Consider the following 19,487-nt stretch of genomic DNA (forward strand, 5'->3'; position numbering starts at 1 on the left):
CTGAAAAAGAGGAGGGAGGAACAAGGAATGCTGTGCAAGAGTGAGCTCTTCATCGTCCTCCGCAAAAGATCCAGTGTTTCCTGCACATCGCTGTGGTTTTGCAGCTTGCTGGAGTCAGGCAGGCGGAAGGGTGCACTGGAAGGATTAGTCTCTGCTGCCTGGGAGAGGTGGGGAATGGTGGTGTCAGACAGCTGCATCCAGATAACGGTGGTTGGGTTAAATGCATTCAGTCTATCTGTGTTGAACACTGTGGAAAGAGCGCTGGTGAAATGACCATTAGCTTTCCAAGTTCCTCTTACCTTTGAGTCCTGATCATTAATAGAAGTGTGGGGATTCCATAAAGGTTTGTTTTTCCACTTTTGTGTTCGCTTTGTCTCCTTGGTCTTTGTTTTCCTCGGAAGGAATGACAGCCCGAGTTCTGAGGGTTTCTAGTTTTAGGCTGATTCAAACTCCTAACCTAGATCCAGTTACAAGTTTTCTTGATCGCTTCTCTACAACAGCTGACAACACTTGTGGGACAGTGCTTGGTCCCACACTTGGAATCTGGTCACTTTGCTAGATTTCCTTTTAAAACGCTTTTTGTATATTGCTGCTGTCAAGTCTTTCCTCTGTTGGCCTGTTTGGGTTTTCCTCCAGTATTTGCAGTTCACTTGTGTCTCTACCTCTGACTGATGCTGTTGTCCTCATTGATAGTTTCCATCATCCAGTTTATGTAAGGCTCCAGTCAGTTGCACAGTCTGTCTACACATCGTGTTTTCTAATTATTTGTCATGATCTTACAATCTGTAGCTACTGACACCCCAAAAGTAGGAGAATAATCAACAGTTCTCAACAGTTCACATTTAGGGCTTTAGCATTTGCTCTTGCTTTAGACTTTGGTGCATTTTTTGTTCAAGTCATGTAATGGTCAGACCAGGGACTAAATCAGCTTGATGTTTTGCCCGTTTGAGAGAATTACATCATCTCCCTAGAATACTTTGGATTTTATCCATTTAAATAACAGTATCTTAGTTTGCATAGCTCCTATATACTAAATCTGCATTTTTTTTTTTTTTTAAGGAAGTAATGGGTGTGTAACTGGCACTATTATTGGTGCTACTACTTAGTATACACGCTCAAGCCTGCAAAAACTTTGTTTTACTTATTCTTTAAAGGGCTTTGCTAGCATTTGAAGTGAAAGTTTTTTGTTCCTTTGCATGAAACAGTTTTCTTCCTTTAAAAAAAAAATTCAGTTTGAAATTGAGTCTTTCAAAGAAGGCTGGTGAGTTTTTAAAATGTTTCGTCTGGACAAAGATAAGAAATATGTAATCATATTTACTTCATGCCTTTTAAATTATGTTAAAAATGTTCTTTAGGCTTTTTGTAGCAAACGATTTTTGACCTTTTATTATATTAAAATATAGTATAAAGTATATTGAATTGAAATTCAGTTCTGTAACGTGTATAGGTAAAAGGTCTATCTTACAATATATTATAATGCACACATATGCATAAAATACAGTGTAAATAACAGAAGGGAAATCTAAATATTGGCAAAACAAAATATCCTGAAGATCTGCGCTCTAAATGTTTTTACATTCTTTTCATTGCATGCAAAGAAAGAAAAAGAAAAAAAGAAAAGGAAGTTAATGCTTTTTGTTTCCGTTCGTAGCAAATTCGTATTCTGCTGGTCAGCATTCTTCATGAAATTAAAAGTTTGGTTTTGATAAACTCCGTCGTCAGCCAGGATTAGTTCTGATAGTATTCTACTTTATTACCTAGAGATCTGCTGGAGGAGCAATTGATTCTCATTAATATATAAATAAATAATATGTAATACATATATAAAAGCATTACTCCATTTAATTCAGAGAAATCAGGCCAGATTTATGTCACCGTGACATCAGTATCTGACCGTGAGATTAAACACGGTTTCGGTAACCATGCAACGTTTTAACTTGTAGTATTCTTGCCATTATCAGTGAACTGAACTAGTGTCAGGAAATGAAATTCATTCCGTGGTGTGGATGTTGGAAACTTATCTGAAAACGTGTTAGGGAGTGAAATTTGTTGAATGTTACTTTAATTTGCAAGAAGTATGAGAGTTTTAGCTGGTGAAGAACTTCACTTGTTTTTTTTTTTTTGTAAACATGGATTTATAGGCTATCCTATAATTTCCACTGATTGTGTAAAGCGTTTTGAATCCTAAGTAAAAATTGCCCATTGGCAGTGATGAGATAGAGCTGGAGAAGCCAGAGGGCATCTCTACCCACTCAAATATTTCAAACTTATGTCACCTTGTTAAGGCATGCATATGTACGTCACTGTAGATGCTTTTGTATTTTTTGATACTGAGCCTTTTGACCTTTGGGAGCGTTTAACTTGCTCCTTCATTGGCTACGAACCTGGCTTCACACTGAGAATTTCTGGCAGCTGTGCTTAATACTGACAAAAACGGTGATCGCTGGGAGTGATTATCGCAACATTTATGCCGTTGCTGCAAACAGTCTGTGCATGTGTCTGCATGTCTGTGTGTGTTATGCTTTTCACTCTGTTTTAATATCACTGAAAGAGCTAAGATGTTATTTGAATTGCTTTGGGGCCAGCTGAGGAACAGGACAAGGAGGGAAACTAGAGTATGGAAAAAACCCACCCCTTCCTAGTAAAATGTCAACCCATCTTCTTACTCTGCTCCCGATGATTAATAGCAAAGGCAGACGTCCTACAGACATTAAAGATCTGACCAAAACCTGATTGAAATCAGGGAGAATTTTTCAGTCTTTGAGTTGGACACTGTTTCATAGGAGGTTAATGTTTTGTAAGGTTTTGGTTCAGTATTTTACATTTGCAGCAAGGTCTTTGTGTCACTGCTTTCTGTGAAAATAAAATGGTTGTAATGTAAAGTTGTAGCTTTGAGAAAAAAAGTTTCCCTCCTGAGGCTGGGGGTGCAGTTAGCCAGGGTCATAAAGTTCAGAAGAATATGGCGAGCGCAGCCTTACTAGTTTTAAGGCACACATGGGTGATTTGCTTAGTTTTGGCTGGGCGATCTGAAACACTGGTAGAAACTAATGATTCTGTTTGTAACTTTTGTTTATTGCAGGCTGCAAACAGTTACCTGAGGGATCAGTGGTTCCATTCTTTGCAGTGGAAGGTAAGTTCTGCACTTCACTGCCTTCCATGTCTGCCTCTAAGAATACTTTCAACATTCCCTGTTCCTTCATTGTAAGAGCCCAGAATGGATAGTCTTTTTCTTACAGAAACCCTAAATCAAAACATGTATACAGTTTCAATTTGTTCATATTGTGAATGACGTGGACAGATTAACTTGTTACATAGCCAGCTTTATCAACCTGTGATTGGCTTCAGAAATTAGATAGCCGGTAAATTCACATTTAAACAGTATAGAGATGGATGGTTTTGGTTTTGACCTATGAAGTGTAATATGTTACAGAATGACTACAGCCTAATCATATGCTTTGGACTCTTGGCATACTTGTGGGTTTTGTTTGTTTGTTTTTTTCTTTTTCTGAGAAACTAGGGAGAAAGGGTGTCTTTTAGAGTTGCTTGTTGTAAGTAGCATCAGTCTGTGTTTATGCTTTAGGATAATTTGGATTTAAAGGCAGTTTCCATTTCAGAGGTCTCAAGCCCTTTCTCATTTTCAGTGGAAACAGTGGACTGATTGCCTTGAGTAGGGGAAGTGGATCACAGTGACAACATTGTCTCTCAGAAGCAGCGCATTCCTCATTGAAAACTGTAGCTGCTGACCTTTGGATGGAATCTGTATGGATCTTTGATACAGCTGGAAACAAGTTTTGGCCAGATGCTGAATATGGTTGTCCTCTCTTGTCTTGCAGCGGGAAGCACAAGCAGTAGCTTTTCAGCTCAGGACTTGTCTTCGGCAGGGTTTCAGTGAAGTCAGCCAGGTTGGCTGTGTAGCTTATCAAGATTTCAGCCTGCTGACAGCAACCACATATGAAAATATAAGGAAGTCCCTCCCACCAAACTGGTTTTGTTGTAGGTGTGTTTGATAGTTGCAAAATAGTTGTGTGGCAAAACTACAGTATTGGTGTGCTGTGTATAGCAATCAGCATCTGGCAGAATCGTATTCGGAGCGGATCCAGGTTCTTATCAGTAAGAGCCAAGTGTCGAGATCTCCTTTTCCAGACCGCTGGCATATTCTCCAGCCTGTTACCCTGATTGCCTAAATGAGTGTGGGACAGCAGTGCTGATAGCAGGAGGCTGGGCTGTGGTGTGGCACTTTATTTTGGCCTCTTGACAGTATCATTAACACAATGCCTAGCCAGTCATGCTTTCTTTGCAACTCCTGAGGATAACAAAGAGCTTAAAGCATGCAGAAACGGTATCTCCGTGTGGCCGTTATTCTGCCTCCTGCTTTGTCAGGCAAAGATGATCAGAGAAAGCATAGACAGAAATGATGATGGAATTTCTTTTTCTGCCTCGCCCTCAGCCAGGATGGCTGTGGTACTGATGTGCTGGTGGCCTGTGCCCGCTTCGCTCCTGCAGTGAGGGGAAAATCGGGTCGGAGGTACAACTCGGGAAAAAAAGTAAGGAGTGGTAAAGGTGCAACCTGGCCCCACCACCCACCCCATCAATTACATTATGAAAAAAAAAAAAAGCCTAGACAGAATGATCTGGCTTGCTCACATGCCTTTTGGTCATGGAGAGGGAGCTTTGCTCTGTGGGAGTTGTTTTTAAAGGAGTATTTCTTAAACTTTCCAGTGCTTCTGACCAAGCCTCTCATTTTGGGAAACTCTGAGTAATTTAACTTGTTGCAAAGTAGAATTTATTTTTGCTTCCTTGCTTCCCTCCCCACCCCCATTAAGTTCATTTCTGAAAAACAAGTGAAACATTATCTTGATTTGAAAGACCTTCCCTTTACCAAGAATAGCAAGTAGCTTTTTCCCATAAGAACAGTGACAGGGTTTAGTCACTGCCCAGGTACATTACACTAACAAATTCCTCTTTGTTAAAACAGAGATAGTTTTGATGGGTTTTGTTGCTTAATAGTCCAGAGGAAGAGCACCTGGTAACTTTCTGCTCTTTACTTTGGTTGATATTTGGCAGCTTTAAGTGAGATCACAACAGAACTAAGAGGCATGACAAGCGGTTTACCTAGGAGAGTGGAGGAGTGCAGTTATGTGGTCTACCTCAGTGAAGTTTATCACTTCACTAGCACCATAGCCTATGACTTTAAGAGCCAGGTGCCAAAGTTCATTTCACTCCATAATTTGTATGGTTTGATGATTAAGCAGGTAGTGAGGGAACCCACAAAAAAAACAGGAAGCCTATTCTTCTGGAATGGGTCATTTACACAAAGCACCAGCTGGCAGAGAGATCGCTGCAGCTGTATTATAATTGGGTGGTTGTGCTGATGAATGATATATTTGTCCAGTGGTCTTACAAATAATAGGTCAAAACGTTTCTGCGGGTGTGTAGAACACAGATGCAAACTGGTGCAGATAGCTGAAGCAGTTATTTGGGGGAAAACATTCAACAGAGGCGAGCTTGCTATTGTTCATACTTGTGTGGTGGAAGCATTTGGGGGTCCAGCTGAACCCAGAGCCCTGCTGTACCAGGCAGTAGATGTAGGTGGAGCAGGAGACCTTCACTTCTCCTGCCCTGTCCAAACAAGGCTGGAGGAACCCATTTTACAGATGGCAAACCGATACTCTGAGAGTTCCAGCAGTGGGCATTGCCCACCTTGATCTTAAACCAGGAAATACTTAAATTACAATTGTGGGAGCAGATTCATAGTCTGTCAGTGTCCTTCTGGCTCCTTTTCCTGTGCTTTCAAGCCTTGGGAGTCAGATGCTGCATGTAATCAGAGCTACCTGGAAAATGGCTAGGTCCAGTGAATAGCTGTGGTGTTAAATATTTGGGAAAGCTCTTTAGGTTGAGGCACATAGTGGTTATCCTTTGGTCTTGTATGAAGGTGCTAAGGGCTGTGAAAGAGCTTTTATGTGGTGCAGTTTTAAAGATTAACATGCTGTGGGAATTCAATTTGCCAACCAGCACCCTGGAAATAATTTTTGTTCTAGAGACAAACCTTGAAATAAAAATCAAGAATAATTTCTGTCTGCAGCCCAGAGTATAATAAAAGAAGTTCTGCAGATAAACAGAAATAAAAGAAAACCAAACACCTAATTATCCATGTTTTAGATCCAGCTCCAAGAGGTTTTATGTGTCATCCAACTAACTAGCTGTCAAGATGCTTACACAGCTTTTTAGATGTGACTTTCTCCTTGAATACTGTACTCATTGAAGAGACCATGGATGTAGGGATGTTCTGTTCCTTATGTGGTCATTTTCTCTTTCGGATATCAGTGTGTGTCACAGCTCCTAAAGGATTATTGTCCACCTCAGCCTATTTTTAGAAATCCTGATTTCCTTCTGGTTATAGTGAAGCCAAACTATCTTTGTTCAGAGGATAAACACAACATGTTAACAACTGTCCAGATTCTCAAACATAAACAAATCATTAATCCATTGTGTAAGAAATGTTCCTCTCAACCAGGGAGGTTGGATTGAAACCATGATATGTAATCTTTGGTATTTGGAAGCTGATAAGTCATAACAGTGTATCAATAAAGATAACAACACTTTCTGTGAATATACAAAAGAGAATAACACATGCAGTTCATTGCCCTTTCTGGATCTAGATACAGTGGTAACCAACCGCTTCTGTAGGGAATGAATACAGCTAAGCTTGGCTTGTGACTAGTAATTTTGGGACACACACAAATAAGCAAATATGTACCCTTGGCATTTTCCCAGACAGTATCCATCTACTTTGTTGCTTGTTTATATCTTGCTGTCTTTGGGCTGTGGACTTTCTGTGTGTTTGTGTAGTGCCTAGCACATAGAAGTACCATCCTCTGTAGAAAATGTTGAGCCCTACTGCACCACATGCTTAAAGTATTAGTCATTAAAAGACCACTTGACTAATCTAGTACTATGTTGCACTTGACCTCACTGATGTCTTTTTTAATTCTTCTCCGGGGGTCTTTAGGTCTTTTCCAGGGGTCTTTAGGTCTTCTCTTGTGATATGGAGTACGGGTATGGATTTACATTTGCTGGGGGAATACACCTAAAGGTTACACAGGGCATGTTGCATTTTTTAGCATGCTTGATAGTAAACTCTGAACACCACCCTCACTGTGGGATGTGGGTTGCTTGTGTTTTCTAGTTAGCTGAATGATGCAGCAATGAAACATGTCAGTTGACAGCCTTTGGGGGAATGTCCTGAGTTGACACAGTACAGAAAGAACAGACCTAGGTCTGCAGTAAAGCGTGAAGCATGACTCAAGCTAAGCTTTGTGCGCCTCTGACCTGGATCTTCTAGAAAGGCTCGCCTATCTTTCCTAGTGATGCTATTAACCAGTGCTCGACTGTCCCCTAATGAGTAGTGCTGCTTGGTTACGGGTTTTACCCATCTGTTAGCATGGACAGTGCAAATGTGTTAATTGTAGAGTTGTTTAGGTTGGAAGGGACCTTTGAACATCATTTGGTCCTCTCCCCACCTATGCTGCCCTTTTCCTCACTCAGTGCAGGATATACTCTGAAGTTGAATGAGGTTGCTGAGAGCTGTGAAGCCCCAAAACAGGCACAGTATTCACATGTGGTCTCACAAGTGCTGAGCAGAAGGGAGCAGTCACCTCCCTCATCCTGCTGTCTGTGCTCATGCTTGTGCACCCTGCATTGACTTGCAGTGACAATTACATTACCTTTGTTTTAACATTCATTTTCTACACAGCCACCATGTTTTGATTCCCATGAATTAGGAAACTGGAACAGTGCTGTCATTTGGGATTTGCAAACATTTTACATTGAATACTAAAATAAGCAATCTTGGCCTTCATTCAAAACCTTTAATTTTGCATTAATACTTCTCTGGTTCTCATAGGGATTGTTGTATCTGCGTCTTGAGGAAGTAGATACTTCCATGCACAAGCAGCCCTATTAATTGCAAAGGTATTGACCGTCATATGGAGTCATACTTGACCTGAATGACGATAAACTCTCTGGTCTTTACTATGTCCGGGTTAGGAATTCCTTGTCCATTAGTACCGAATGTTTTTTATACAATAGCTGCGAGTGAGTGTCAGGTTTTATATCTAACTGTGAAAGTTGAAGGAGTTATTTTTCCTGTGCTTTAAAACTGCAAAAAATTAAGTTGAGAGAAACTGTTCTTCAAAGTGTGGTAAAGCCTTCCTTGTGTAAAACACCTTTACGGTTTTGTCACCATGGTAATGATTAAAAATAGTGCTGATACAGGAGTGGGGTTTACATAGAATTTCAATGATGACATTAAAGAAATGTATAGCCTTAAATCTTGGTAAATCATGCCTTTAAACTATGAGATCAGGGAAAAATCACATTGGTTATTGTTAAAAGGGCCCATGTGTGTCATTTGTATTTAATCACCTAATTTATGATCTGAGAGAGGAAGCTTTGGTACCCTGTGACAATTCAATACCCGTGTGCTGTACTGTGTAGTGAAAATATTCTTCGGAGAGCTCAGCAGTTCTTTGGAGTGGTAGTTCCTGGACTTCAGACCCTCTCTTTGGTGGTTACAAACACACAACTGTAATTGTCTTGGCTGTTTCTTTGCTTTCTTTAGCTGAAAACCTAAGGTATTTTCACAGAACACAGAAGTTCCCATTTTCTGTTATTTTGACGTGAAACAATAATTATCATACAATAAACCAACAATGGCTTTTTTTTTTTCCTTTGTATTTTTGCTTTTTCCTTTTGTGTCTGTATACAAGTCAATATAGTGATGGGAACCTAAGCTGTGGAATTAAGTTTTGCCTTTCAAAGCCTCAGGGCTTTGAAAGCATTGTAGGCTTTGATGACACACGAGTTTTGGAGGAGCAAGTTTCTTGCTTTGATGGATAAAAGGCAGCCCACAAGTGGTGGGATGGTGGTTTTACTCTTCCTGTGGAATGCATGGCTGCCAGTTGTGGGGGACCATGAACAGGTGTTTCAGATAGCCAGAGCCTCTGCCCTGCAGGACTTTGAGCATCCTGGTAAAGTTTCAGACTGGACTTTATACTCCGTAGGGAACAGATGCAGCGTCCACGTGGTATGTTAATGGATCTGTGTTGCCAAGAAGAGAAGCTGGTACCAGTTAGAGCTTAATGGTGAAAGTAGTGGGAGTAAAAATATGTCTTGGCTTTTTTCAGTTCCTGATGCCCCCTCTCATGGTTAGGTTGATGTTTACTGCCAAGATCTGTCCTTCTTTTGTATTTGAAAGGTAACATGAAATGCAGCCCTGTCTGCCTGTGTGGGGCTCTCCAGTGACATCCCCTTGCTCTTCGTGCACCGGTTGATAATGCTGCCTGGTCTATAGCCTGAACAACCTCATTGCAAATTCAGGAGCAACGTCATGGAAATCTTGTCATACTTACAGCCTTTTATTTCCATAATGTTATTTTTTGTAGTTGAATATTCTCCTCTATTACTTTTTGGTGGGAGGAGGTGGTTATTTTTCTTTTCTTTTTTTTTTTTTTTTCTTAAGACTTCATCATGAGCACATGAAGTCTATTGGCTCCTCATTTTCCTGTCCGAGTTTGACAGTCTCAGGCCATCTGTTACCAGAAGACACTTGAAAAATCTTGGCCTTGTTTCTCTTTCTGAGATCTCAGTTTGCTAGAGGTAACTGTGCTGTTGCAGCAGAAAGGCATTGATCTCACTTTGGGAAGTGGAAGTGAATAGATGAAAAACAGACATGATGTTGACAGAAAGTTTTTTCTTTTATTTTTTTTATGAAACACTGGTGATGCTTTAAGAACTGGAATGGGTAGTGGTTAGGGTTTTTTAAGCTTTCACTGCCTTTGCATTAGGAAAATACCTCACTTTTTCTGGGTGACATTGGAGCAGGTTCTTCCCATAAGGTACGTCTGCAGCAGTGGCAGCTGATCACCGTCTGTGCTCTGCATTGGCTTAGCATGAATCACTTTAAATCCGGGAGCTGCATATCCGTGTCAGCACAGCACTTTGTCCAACCGAAAGAGGCTCTCGGCAACATGCTGAGATGCCAGCCTGGATCCGAGCTGCTGCTCTGCCTTCATCCAGCCATAGGCACACATGGTTTGTATACCCGTAGATGCCTCCTGCGTTGCCAAAACAGGCTGTTTTAAGGAGACAGAACTCAAGCCAATTAACGGCCTAGTGGTGAAATTTGAGTAGAAACTAGATAGTTACTTTCTATCTTGCTTTAGCTAAGTCAGGACCAGCTCTGAATTTTCCCCTCTAGACTTGGATGCAATCCTATGCAAACTAATATTAGGTCTGAAGATACAGAGGTGTCAAAACCAGCTGAATAAACAGGTCAGCTTGTTATTGTGTACTTAGGTCTCAGCTCTGAAGAGGAGTAAATACAATTGCTGGAGTATGTTGATTCTCAGGAATGCTGAACTGCTGGCCAAGAGGGATCCTTGGTTTTCATCCCGGTGAATTGCTTCTCTGCATTTTTCCAGGGCTGACCTTATGACTAATTCTTTGCAATTCAGGACTTCCAGGTCACGATGACCACTAGTTTCACCAAATTACAACTTCTCGTCTATAGCTATCATAATATAGAGCTGCACCAAAATTAGTCTCTCATTCGGGTTCCTAGCTGCAGAAGAATCTGTTTTTGGAGATCTCTTATGAAGACAGGACAAGACTAGTAGTCTTTCCCAGGAGTGTAATTATCCTCCTCTCATGATGCATTGGGTGTGAAAACCGAACTCTGGGAGCTGACACATGCTAAGTGCCTTGTTAAGCTGCTGTCATGGGACCCGGTTCTGCATTATGGATGTTATGAGGATTCTTGATGTCAGAAGACCTACATGAGCTTGAAGGAGGAAAGGGGATCTAGATGTTGTTTTAAATTTCTCTTTCCTTTCTTGCAGAGTTTTGTCCTTATGTTTGTTTCTTTCAATATAATTAGTGTGTTGAATGCATCCTAGTGTACATAACATATTAGAGGATTATAAAACTGCTGCTAATATCCACAAGAAAACCCTGAAACAATACGTTGCAAGTGTCACAGCATGTATCATCTGCCCTAACTCTGCTATAAGTCACTTGTTCATCTTCTCTGTCACACTTCCTTGTCTTTTTTTCCCAGAATAGTGATTGTTTAAAAATTAGAAAAAAGAAGTCAGAAAACAATGCCAGTGAAAGTACGCCCTTCATTCCCCTGTCTTCATTCAGAAGCCATTGCATCACAGCTATTTATCATAGCCTGTTCTCTGGCACTCTTTATTGTAGTATTTAAGGTGGCAATACTGGATTACACTGTGTGACCAGAGGCGGGATCCATCAAGGACATCAGGGTTGTTGTGAATGACTTATTTGAATCAGCCCGTCTCTGAACACGAGGCAGGCAGTGGTTTCGGCAGCACCCCGGCGATCTCTGATCCTCTGCAAGGAAGCTCGCCTTGGAATCAGAAAACTGAACACTGTGAGACTTCATTCAGTCTTGCACATCACTCAGCTTTTGTACAAGGGAGAAAGAAAACAAGCAAGTTGCAGAGATTCAGCTGCGTTTTGGTAGGCTAAAGTGTTGCAGGAGGTTTGGGGGTTTGTGCTGATGTGGTGCAATAAGATGCAATATAAAAACATGGAACAAAGTAATGGGACTGTTTCAGGTGCAAATGCTGCTCTGAAATCTGGTATTGCCCTGTGAGAAACTGGAAAATTCAGAGCTCCAAAGCCCAGTGATCTGAAGACAGAAATACCCTGCTTTTCTGAAGTCCCTTTTAAGATGCTTGCAAGCATCACATCAGTATCCAGTAGCTGTGCTCTCCCTAAGGCTCTGCAGCAGCTTTCTGACACAAACATGTTCCTCGAGCCGTGCACATCTCTCTTGCTGACGACATTGATGATGCAGGTGCATAAGAGAGAGAAGCCAATTTCAAAGCCATTTATGGTGTTAAAGTGCTAGAAACTCAGCAAAATAATGCATTTGCCAAGGAGGAGAAAGTGATACAGGTGGGTAAATGTCCATTTGAAAGGTTTTGCTGACTGGTGAGAGGGGAGGAGGGCAGGAAAAGCCGAGGGTGCCCGCTGCTAGCAGTACGGAGTAATAAGGAAAAGGGATGACGTGGCTTTTTAATCCGGTTTGCATATCTGGGAAGAAATAACTGCTTTGTGTGCTACTCAGTGCTACCTAAGCTTACTGGCATTTCCCGGGAAATTGAAGGGGGATAGATTATCTTTCAGAGATTATCTTTTGTTAGCAGTTACTACAATGTGTAGCATTAGTAGCTGCTTAGTCCCAATTCAAGGTGGTTTCTCAGGTGGCAAGTTCGTCCTATCAGAGTTCTTACATGCCTGAAATTACTGGCGTATGTTTTGCAGCCTTGCAGATGAGGCAGCGTCTTGTTTTCCCGGTGATGACCAGCTCTGTCGTGCCTGAGTGGGATCTGAAGGGTGTAGTGGCAGAGTGGGGGGGTTTCTGCACAGCAGGTATGCTGCCTGGCTGTTTTCCACGGTGGCCTTGCGCACAGCTTTTTTTTTTTTTTTTTTTTTTTTTTTTTTTGGCAGACCTGGTCAAAGTGCAATGACGATAAGATTGTGCGTGTTCTTTTTTTCCTACACACTATCTCTTCTCTGCAGTGGCAAAGTCATTTATTCCCACTGCAGGCTGAGCGCTGGTGGATGTCAAGGATTAGGCTCCACAGACACAGCCATCCTGTGTGGAATATGAAGTGTGTGAATGTAAAGGTATTAGGAACCAGGATCAGTTCAGCTTGGTGTCAGAGGCGTTCAGTAATGCAGTCGGTAATGGTAGGGCTTGGCATTGAGAAGCACATAGCAAGGAGAGCACCTAGGTGGCAGTTAATGTCACAGTGCTTTGTGTCTTCTGCTTTCTGGTCGATGCATGTTAAACTCCACAGTCATACACTGCCTGCTATAGTCTATTTATTTGATACTATTTTTTCATCCCCGTGCACTGCAATGCAGTTAGTCCACTGGTTTTGGAAAGTGTGGAGTGTATACAGTACACATATTCCTACTGCTTTTTTTTTTTTTTTTTTTAAATGGAACATGATTTCGCTGACTCCAGCTCACACTACATAATCTCAAATACAGCAGCAAATCAGACTCACACCCCTCTGGAAACTGTGGGTTGTGCCAGAACATCGAGATCCCGATGTCCAGACAGTGTTCATGTGGAGTGTTTGCTGCTCTGGAGAAAAGGGCTAAAAATGCTGCAGAAGGCAGCAGTGAGGTCCTGCAAGAGGAGGAGGTAGTTGTGCCTAAACATGTTTGAAACCTTCTCTCTGATGATGAGTCAGAGGCTGTTCAAGTGCTGTAGATCAAGCAGAGTGTCTAGCTCCTGCCCTGATTGTGTGAGTCCAGTAATCTCAACAGGAAGGTTTTTCTCACTCATCCTTCGTAAGAGTTTAAAGCAACTTAGGAAGGTTTGTAAACACCTCCAGCCTGCAGTTAGGGCAGATCTTTCCTGTACATGTGGGACAACTGTGTTTTTCAGCTGTATTGAAGTTGTTCAAGTTTTTCCTCCTGCCCAGGATCAGGAGGAAAAGGCGTTCTGTGACTTTTACTTAAAAAAAATCCAACAAAAACACCCGAACGCCCATGGACAATGTATTTTAAAATATTTCTTCTTTTGGAGAGATGTTACATGGGATTTGCAACCGAAGATCGCAGCTGGGTCTCTACCAACGCTTTTTGCAAGTAGGGAGTGGCTTGTGCTTCTGCTAGAAGTGTATCTGCAGTCATAGTGAAATTCCGCATAGCCAAAGCAACATTAAAAACAACCCCAGCTTGGCTCCAGTACGAAAAATACGGAAGAGCAGTTGCTGTGTGCAGGATGAAAGCTGATGTTTTGCCAACCTGAAGTGTAAAGCTGGTGCTGGAACTGGGGCCTGAAGAATGGAAGTGTTTGCCAAAAGGAAATGGAAGCAGGGATGGAGGGTTTCGGGGAATGCATCAAAGTCGGCCGTGCCAAAAAATGTCTCCCCTGTGGACAGGTCTGATTACGACAGTAACCGCATTAGCCCATGCAAAGTGCAGCTGGAGCCACAGTTGGCCTTTTGCGTTTTGTAGCTGGGGAAATGGCATCTCAAATGCACAGCTAAGGGAGAGCTGGGTTTGGATCAGCCAGCTGTGTTCTGCGTCTTAGTGACCGAAGGGCTGTAGGCAGGGATTTGAGAGAAAGGCAAGACACCAGCAAAAATAAGGCCCAGTTTCTCTGCTTGGTAGTGGGAAGGTCTATCAAAGATGACCTCTTCCCTCCCCACTTAGGGGGCTAGAAGGAAGGCACAATTTTTGAGTTGCTTTCAGTTTTTGGAGGCACACACGCTGTATTTACATGCAGGTTCGTCTTCAGGGGAGCCCATAAATTTAAGATCTGCTTGCCTGACGTTTTAGTTTTCTTCTTTCCCTTGGATAGAATATCCTTCCCTTCCCGTCCTCTCATCTCCCCTTCTTGCTGAAGGATATCTTTGCAGTAGTCTGGAGCACATCAGAGAGCAGAAGGCCAGAAGGATGGTCAGTCAGGTGACAGCTGTGTGCAAAGGAGGTGGAGATATATATATATATAGATATAGATATATAATACTCTTTGGGAGCAAGTTCTTCAGTGCATTAATGTCGCAGCTGCCCAGTGTCATGCTGGGAGGTGAATGAGGAGCCTGCCCTGTGACCCCCCCAGTCCCACTTCCACTTTGCACTTCTCCTAGTCCAAGCAGCAGTGTACTTAGTCTGTGTTCCGTCCTTTTAAAATTTTGTTTATTTCAGCATTCTTGTACTTTTCAGTGCTACTGTCCCAGTGGTATCTGAGCAAAGGACAAACTTTGCGCCTCTGGGAAGTATCTGTGTGGTTGTTCCAGCTTGTGCGTTAGTAACAGCTGAACCCACGTCACCACTTGCTGAACCCGTTGAACTCTGTCAGCTTTGAAACAGCGCCGAGCTGAGTGTTTGGGGGTTCTGGCCTGGATTAGCTGAGATCTGGAGCAAGGTGGTAGATGCTGGTGGGAAAAAAACAGGTGAACAAATGTAGGCTGAAAAAGGGGGTGGGGGAAGATGTTGTGATGGGGGAGCACAGCAACAGGGTATCAACATTCAGCATGTTTGCTGTGGCCCCAGTGCATGTCAGTGGTGCTTCTACCACAGGGTGCCATGATCTAGCAACTAGCCTGGAGGCCTGAGAATCAGAAGACCTCAGTTTTGCTCTGGTCCCAGGTTGCTATATGACTTCAAGGAGATCACCTCAGTTTTCTTGCTCTTTCTCCTTCTTGCCTTTAATCATCAAGACCGTGAGCTGCTCAGGATAGAGACTATCCCTTGATGTATTTATTCAGGGCATAGATTCATGGGTGCCAATTTCAGTGCAATAAATAATGGCAGTTTCGTCAGGATATTTTTTATATGAACTGGCAAAAAATGAAGTGTTATTTAGACCTTAAATGAGTGAGAATCAGGAAGCGTCTAGCTTATAAAGTTTCTCTCCCGTTTTCTGGCCTGTGGCAAGGAGCTTGTGGGCAAGTGAGCCTCGATGAAGGCGATTGCATTCAGAGAAGCAACCAAAGCAGAGAAGTTGATGCACTTCAGCATTTAGCACTGTGTAAAATGAAAAATGCAGAAAATGGCTTGACCTGAAAACATGGTAGAGTGCAAAGGTTTGCTGCTGCTGTTCTGCAGTTATTTTAGAGAGCGGCACGTTAAACTCCATGCGAAACTTTCTGAAGTTCGTGAAGTGTTTGATTATTGCAGCATGAGCAGTCTGAAGTCCCTGATTTGGGAAAGTTTGTATAATCTCATCCTGGCCCCAGCCCTTTGCCCGGAATGCGACTTTTTACAGACTTTGTCTTTTCAAGTAAGTTACTTTTTTGTTCATATAGGTAAATGTTGCAGGTAGGAGCTTAGTTCAGAAGGCTTTCAGCGGATCCACCTTGTGAAATAGTTAAGCCCATATCTGTCTGTCAGGGAAATGTCTGTTAGCAACAAGTTATTCTTACATATTTTCCAGAATACTGTGAAATAAGGGATGCCTGCTAGTGTTAAAAGCAGAATATGTATCTAGCTGAGTTCTGGGGATGCCACCGTCTTTGTTTTCATGAAGGTAACAAGTTAATAGACTAAATTCCAGCAGGTGGTGCTCAAGAATACGTGGTACAGCTCCTGATCTTTGTAGGACAAGCCAAGCATGTGTGTTGAACGTAGCAAGCCACTCTTCCTGTTTCTTGTTATGCAGCATTTTAACATAATGTTCTGCTGCAGTGGAGACAACCATTCTGGTGTCTGCTCTCTGTGGTTTTTTTTCTTCTGCACCTTTGCATCTAGCAAGAGGCAGCTCCATTTTAATTCATGCTGTCAACGTTAAACTGTAACACTAGCTTGGCTCAGCCATCCCCGCAATGAGCTGGGGAGGACCTCTGTGCGGGAGGTTGACCTTTTCCCTGTTGCTGGAACTGCCCTCGTTGCTCAGCAAGAAATAAACAATTGCTGGCACATGCAGCCCTCAAAGTCAGCATACGTTCCTGCAGTAGCTCTAGCTTTTCCAATAAAGAAGTGATTAGTTGCATGCTGTTGCACGGTAAAGATCTGAAGAGCAGAGAGCTAGAATTTAACAGGCTATTCTGGATTAGGGTTGGAAATTAAATTTTTTTGATGCAATGAAGATAGTATTTGCTGATGGGAAGACAGGTTCCCAAGAGTACAGAATGTTTCCTGGCCGCCAGTAGCAGAGCAGGGATGAAATTTGGTCATCAAGAAGGCGAACTTCATCTTGCCCTTTTTGGATCCAGGTGCGCCTGCTTTAAGATGTTCCTAACATGAAAGGTCTTGCTAGAGCCGAAAAAGGCAGTTGTTCCAGGCCGTGTGATTTTGTGCATTAGAGTCCATTTTTCTTAGATGTCAACTACATCAGTATTATCGTTCTTGTCCAAGGGAAGTGGTGTATGAGCAAGGGCTACAGAATGAGGCCATTATGGGATAGAAAAACATGTGAAGATGTTACTTTAAGAAGCTGAAAGTTTCCTAGGCTCTTCTGAACTTTCTGTTCATAGCACTGATCAGGAGCTCTTGAGCACTGATAGCAAAAAACAGTGCTTACAGATTTTTGTCACATTTGCTTGTCTAATAACACTGGAAAAGTAGTTTTTCACATGTGGACTTCAATTCCTTCACCTCTAAAAGGGGGTTGAAACTTAGGTCTTTGGGTTTCTGCAAGACTTAATTCATTAGAGTGATTTGAGAATGAAGGATGCCCTGTCAGTGTTACTTACTCCCTATGCTGCTTCTTCTGGGTACTTATTAAATTCAGTGGTTTTGCTTTCAAAGTCAGCATAGCAAGATTTTGGAACGACACTAGCCATGTGGTTCTGGCTGGTCAGTAACTAGGAGGGTCAAATTCCAAGTTAACATGTGTTATTTTTCACTTGCATAAATTGTTGCAGGTGCTGCTGCTTTTAGTGAAGTCCCAGTGAAACTGGATTCCCACCCCGGTATTTTTCTTGTACATGCTGTTAATGATGAATGTTGTGTGAGTATTTTCAGCAACTGAAGGCATCTTTTACACCTGCATCCAGGGGGAATGAACTCCTCGCGCGTGTTGACATGCCTGTTCTCTGATATGGGTCTTTACCAGGCAGCTTTGCATTTAAGCTCATGAGTGATCGTTTCTTCTTGCTCCGGAGTCAGCACAGGTAGAATAGAGCAGATGGCTCAGTGTTGGCCAAGTGCTTGCTGATACACAGCAAATTGCTTCTGTAAACGACTGATTGGTTTCAAGCTTTAATTGAGGCTTTCAGCAAGGCGCTCAACAGTGAAAAGCGTTCTGCTGAGAAAAACAGCAGCGTAACCGTGGGCAAAGGTTCAGGATAGCAGAGTTCAGCCCTCTTGGGGATGGCTCCTCTTATTTATTTATTTATTTTCTGCTGCTTTCCCACCATCATTCAAGACTTCCGTAAAGTCGCTTGCAGATTACAGCTCAGTATATCAGTGCGCCGCAATCCTTTGTGCTGAAAACGTCAAGCAGGGACTGATAAGCTTGGATTTTCTGCTGGCGGTGGGCTCAGCAAAGATAGCTGCTCCCTGATGCTCCCTTTGAGTCCCTGTCTGCTTGGTCTGAGCAGCAGCTTTTGTAGGACTCCCTTGCATAGCAGGGAGTACAGCTCCTGCTGTCATTTCTCTTATGTACGTCAGCATGTTAAGAATTTTAATTTTTAATGGACATCTTTAAAAGGGAAAGGAAACATCACTTGCCCCCCCCGCCCCAAGCAAGAGTGGATTTGACAGCGGACGATAGATATTTGTGGTAGGGTTGTCTGAGCAGTGTCCTGTTGGGCAACAGGGTTTCCTTCAACAGCTGACCCTCAGGAAGGAGCTGCTCTCTGAAATCACGTTGTAACTCGCCCAAGAAAGGAGCACCCCAGAGCAGGCAGGGATGCAATAACCGAGGGGTCTAGCTCTTGTGCTGCCCCCGCCCCCACTTTTTATCTAGCTTTGAATTCTGCTTTGAATTTGCTTTCTCTATAGTACAGGACCAAGGGATAAATTTCAGCATGGAAAATGTATCTGTTGAGCTAGCTTTGTTTAGCGTCCTCAATTAGTGAGAAAGGAGTTGCTTCAAGTTACAAAGGGGCTGGTTGGCTTTGAAGTTCAGATTTTATTTAGTGCTGGAGTGGGTCTAACAAAAAGACACTAAAAAAAGGCACTACATGAATAAGAGAAATTAAATTCTATGATTAAAGTTTCCTAAAGAATCCAAGATGGTAAAAGTAGTGCTGGTAGCTTAAAAATGCCAGTGGACCCTCTGCCCCAAGAAGCTCAGAAGTACAAAGATTTTTGTTCAGTTCTGAGATCCTAAACACGTTTGATAGTGTCTGCAGCGTGTGTTTTTATGTTCCTGTAGCTCTTCAGTGACTTAAAATGCATTGAAAGTGTGAACTACTGCTAGTGTGCTTTTGTACTTGCATGAATTTAATTAAAAAGATAATTGGATTGCTTTATCAGCCTTTACATGTCAGCCCAGTGCCACCCTCTTCTCCCCCCTCTAACAACATTGACAAACCCAAGGCATCTGAAATCTCTATTTTTCTGTATTGTTCTCTTTGCTCGTGTTTTGGATAGGGTACAGACGTGACTGTGTTTTCTGTTGAGCATTAGATCTGCTGCCATGGTGGGAAGGAAGTGGCTGATAAGCAGAGAGCCAGTCTGTTCAGATGGTTCCTGTAGGGGCTGCCCGGCGCAAGCGGAGGGGGAAGTGCTGGGTAGCAGCAAGGCTCCAAAACAAAGCAGACTGACCCTTTGCAAAGTCCTCTGCCTTTATTATGCTGACGATGTATAGCCCAAAATGTGTAGCTGAATCTGCAAGCTGCATGACACGGGCAGTTTTTGTGATTTCCCTGGAAATGCTGCCAGGGAATGCAAGATCCATTTTTAGTGCGAAACAGTGATGTTTTCATGTACATAGAGAAGTGCCCAGCCTGCGTTGTTTAGTAGAACTGAGTACGTATCCAGACTTC

At 42.5% G+C, this 19,487-nt stretch overlaps 1 protein-coding gene across 3 annotated transcripts in view; it reads left to right on the forward strand.

Moving 5' to 3' along the window:
• CMIP (c-Maf inducing protein) overlaps positions 1-19,487 on the forward strand; it is a 136,512-nt gene that overhangs the window by 80,182 nt on the left and 36,843 nt on the right. For all 3 annotated transcript variants that reach the window (XM_086468955.1, XM_086468958.1, XM_086468957.1), the window contains exon 3: positions 3,080-3,130. In XM_086468955.1, the coding sequence (XP_086325081.1) occupies positions 3,080-3,130 (51 nt within the window). The remainder of the gene's footprint in view (positions 1-3,079; positions 3,131-19,487) is intronic.

Source organism: Leptosomus discolor, chromosome 8 (genome assembly GCF_034619465.1).
Source record: "Leptosomus discolor isolate bLepDis1 chromosome 8, bLepDis1.hap2, whole genome shotgun sequence".
Lineage (NCBI taxonomy): Eukaryota > Metazoa > Chordata > Aves > Leptosomiformes > Leptosomidae > Leptosomus > Leptosomus discolor.